This window comes from Apteryx rowi, unplaced genomic scaffold, assembly GCF_003343035.1.
Source record: "Apteryx rowi isolate R43461 unplaced genomic scaffold, aptRow1 scaffold_1994, whole genome shotgun sequence".
Classification (NCBI taxonomy): domain Eukaryota; kingdom Metazoa; phylum Chordata; class Aves; order Apterygiformes; family Apterygidae; genus Apteryx; species Apteryx rowi.
Genome location: NW_020448301.1, coordinates 5487 through 7421, shown reverse-complemented (window position 1 = coordinate 7421; position 1935 = coordinate 5487). Strand labels below are relative to the sequence as shown.

General features: G+C 49.9%; 1 protein-coding gene across 1 annotated transcript; it reads left to right on the top strand.

Annotated features, from left to right (window-relative positions):
• The first annotated feature begins 604 nt into the window (after window positions 1–604).
• On the top strand, window positions 605–1564 carry LOC112964676 (olfactory receptor 14C36-like). The gene has a single exon (XM_026063076.1). It carries the CDS (start codon window positions 605–607, stop codon window positions 1562–1564), a length of 960 nt encoding a protein of 319 aa, XP_025918861.1.
• The last annotated feature ends 371 nt before the right edge of the window (window positions 1565–1935 follow it).

The following is a 1935-nucleotide window of genomic DNA, read 5'->3' as shown; positions in this document are numbered from 1 at the left end:
GGGCAACATATGAGTGTGATCATCCCACAGCTCAAAGAGTGGCAAGCACAAGGCATCTGGGAAAAGTACTACTAGGCAGACTAGCTGTCCTCACTGTGCACCAAGGGACAGTGAATCCATTTTTCTCAGTACTCAGAGTGGAAATTCCAAGGATTTCTACCTTTGAGGAACACTCCCCAGCGGTGACAAGACCATCTAAAATAAAGTAAAAAATCCCTGAAACTCTGTTCCTCAAAACTCATTCTTTAGAATTCAGAGTGAAGATGCTGAAAAGCCCTTCTGCATGATGAGTGGCTTTCACCTGACAGAAAGTGTGACTGTCAGAGATAGTCACCCCCATTCCCCTCTGAGCACTGCTTTACAGCAGGACTGACTCCTGTGGAGCCATGGGCAGAGGTCCCTGCTCCTCACAGCACACCCAGCCAGTACAAAGCAGAGCTCCAGCACGGGAGCTGCACAAAACTCCTCTCAGGAAAGAGAGAGGCAATGTGGGGGGGTTGTATGAGACCTGCAACATTTGGGGGTTTCCTTGCTTGAAAAGTCTCTGCTAACTTCTCAATGTCTTTTCTTCTTTGTATAGTTCCCCATGCCTGGAGATAGCAAAATGTCCAACAGCAGCTCCTACAACGAGTTCCTCCTCCTGGCATTTGCAGACACACGGGAGCTGCAGCTCTTGCACTTCTGGCTCTTCCTGGGCATCTACCAGGCTGCCCTCCTGGGCAATGGCCTCATCATCACAGCCGTAGCCTGCGACCACGGCCTCCACACCCCCATGTACTTCTTCCTCCTCAACCTCTCTCTCCTTGACCTTGGCACCATCTCCACCACTGTCCCTAAATCCATGGCCAATTCCCTGTGGGACACCACGGCCATTTCCTACTCAGGATGTGCTGCCCAGATATTTTCTTTTGCCTTTTTCATGTCAGCTGAATATTGTCTTCTCACAGTCATGTCGTATGACCGCTTTATTGCCATTTGCAGACCCCTGCACTATGGGAACATCATGGGCACCAGAGCTTGTGTCAAAATGGCAGCAGCTGCCTGGGCCAGTGGYTTTCTCTATTCTCTCTTGCACACTGCTAACACATTTTCAATACCACTCTGCCAAGGCAATGTCGTTGACCAGTTCTTCTGTGAAGTTCCTCAGATCCTCAAGCTCTCCTGCTCAGACTCCTACCTTGGGGAAATTGGGCTTCTTGTGCTTAGTGTCTGTTTAGTCTTTGGGTGTTTTGTTTTCATTGTGCTGTCCTACGTGCAGATCTTCACTGCTGTGCTGAGGAACCCCTCTGAGCAGGGCCGGCAGAAAGCCTTTTCCATGTGCATCCCACACCTGGCCGTGGTCTCCCTCTTTGTCAGCACTGATGCATTTACCTACCTGAAGCCCCCTTCCCTCTCCTCCCCAGCTCTGAATCTGGTGGTGGCTGTTCTGTATGCGGTGGTGCCTCCAACAGTGAACCCTCTCATCTACAGCATGAGGAGCAAGGAGCTCAAAGGTGCCGTGAGGAAAGTGATTTCATGGACATTTTTCAGCAGTAGAAACATTGCCATTGCTCTCCACAAATGACTCCCCCTGTGTCCCGTACCAGGGCTGAGCTTTGTTTGTTCACTTTATTTGTATCATGACTACTATTACTGTTGTTATTATTGTTTGTCACCATGTTGCTACACAAATGGTTGGATTCATTCCACCTTCACTGACACTGCTCTGTCTCACCCGGTGCCCATATAAAGCTCTGTCTAACAGTGGGTCAGAGCTGACTCCCTCACAGTATCTTTGTAATGAAGTAGATTCTTCCTGGTGCGGTGCCTGAAGGCTGGGCTCTTCCTCCAAAGCTGCTGTCCCTCACACCCTGTCCCCAGCATATTTATTTCTTTGAGACAATCTCTCCCACCCTGTGTGCTGGTCCTCACCCCAAATGTTACCCCCAGACAAGG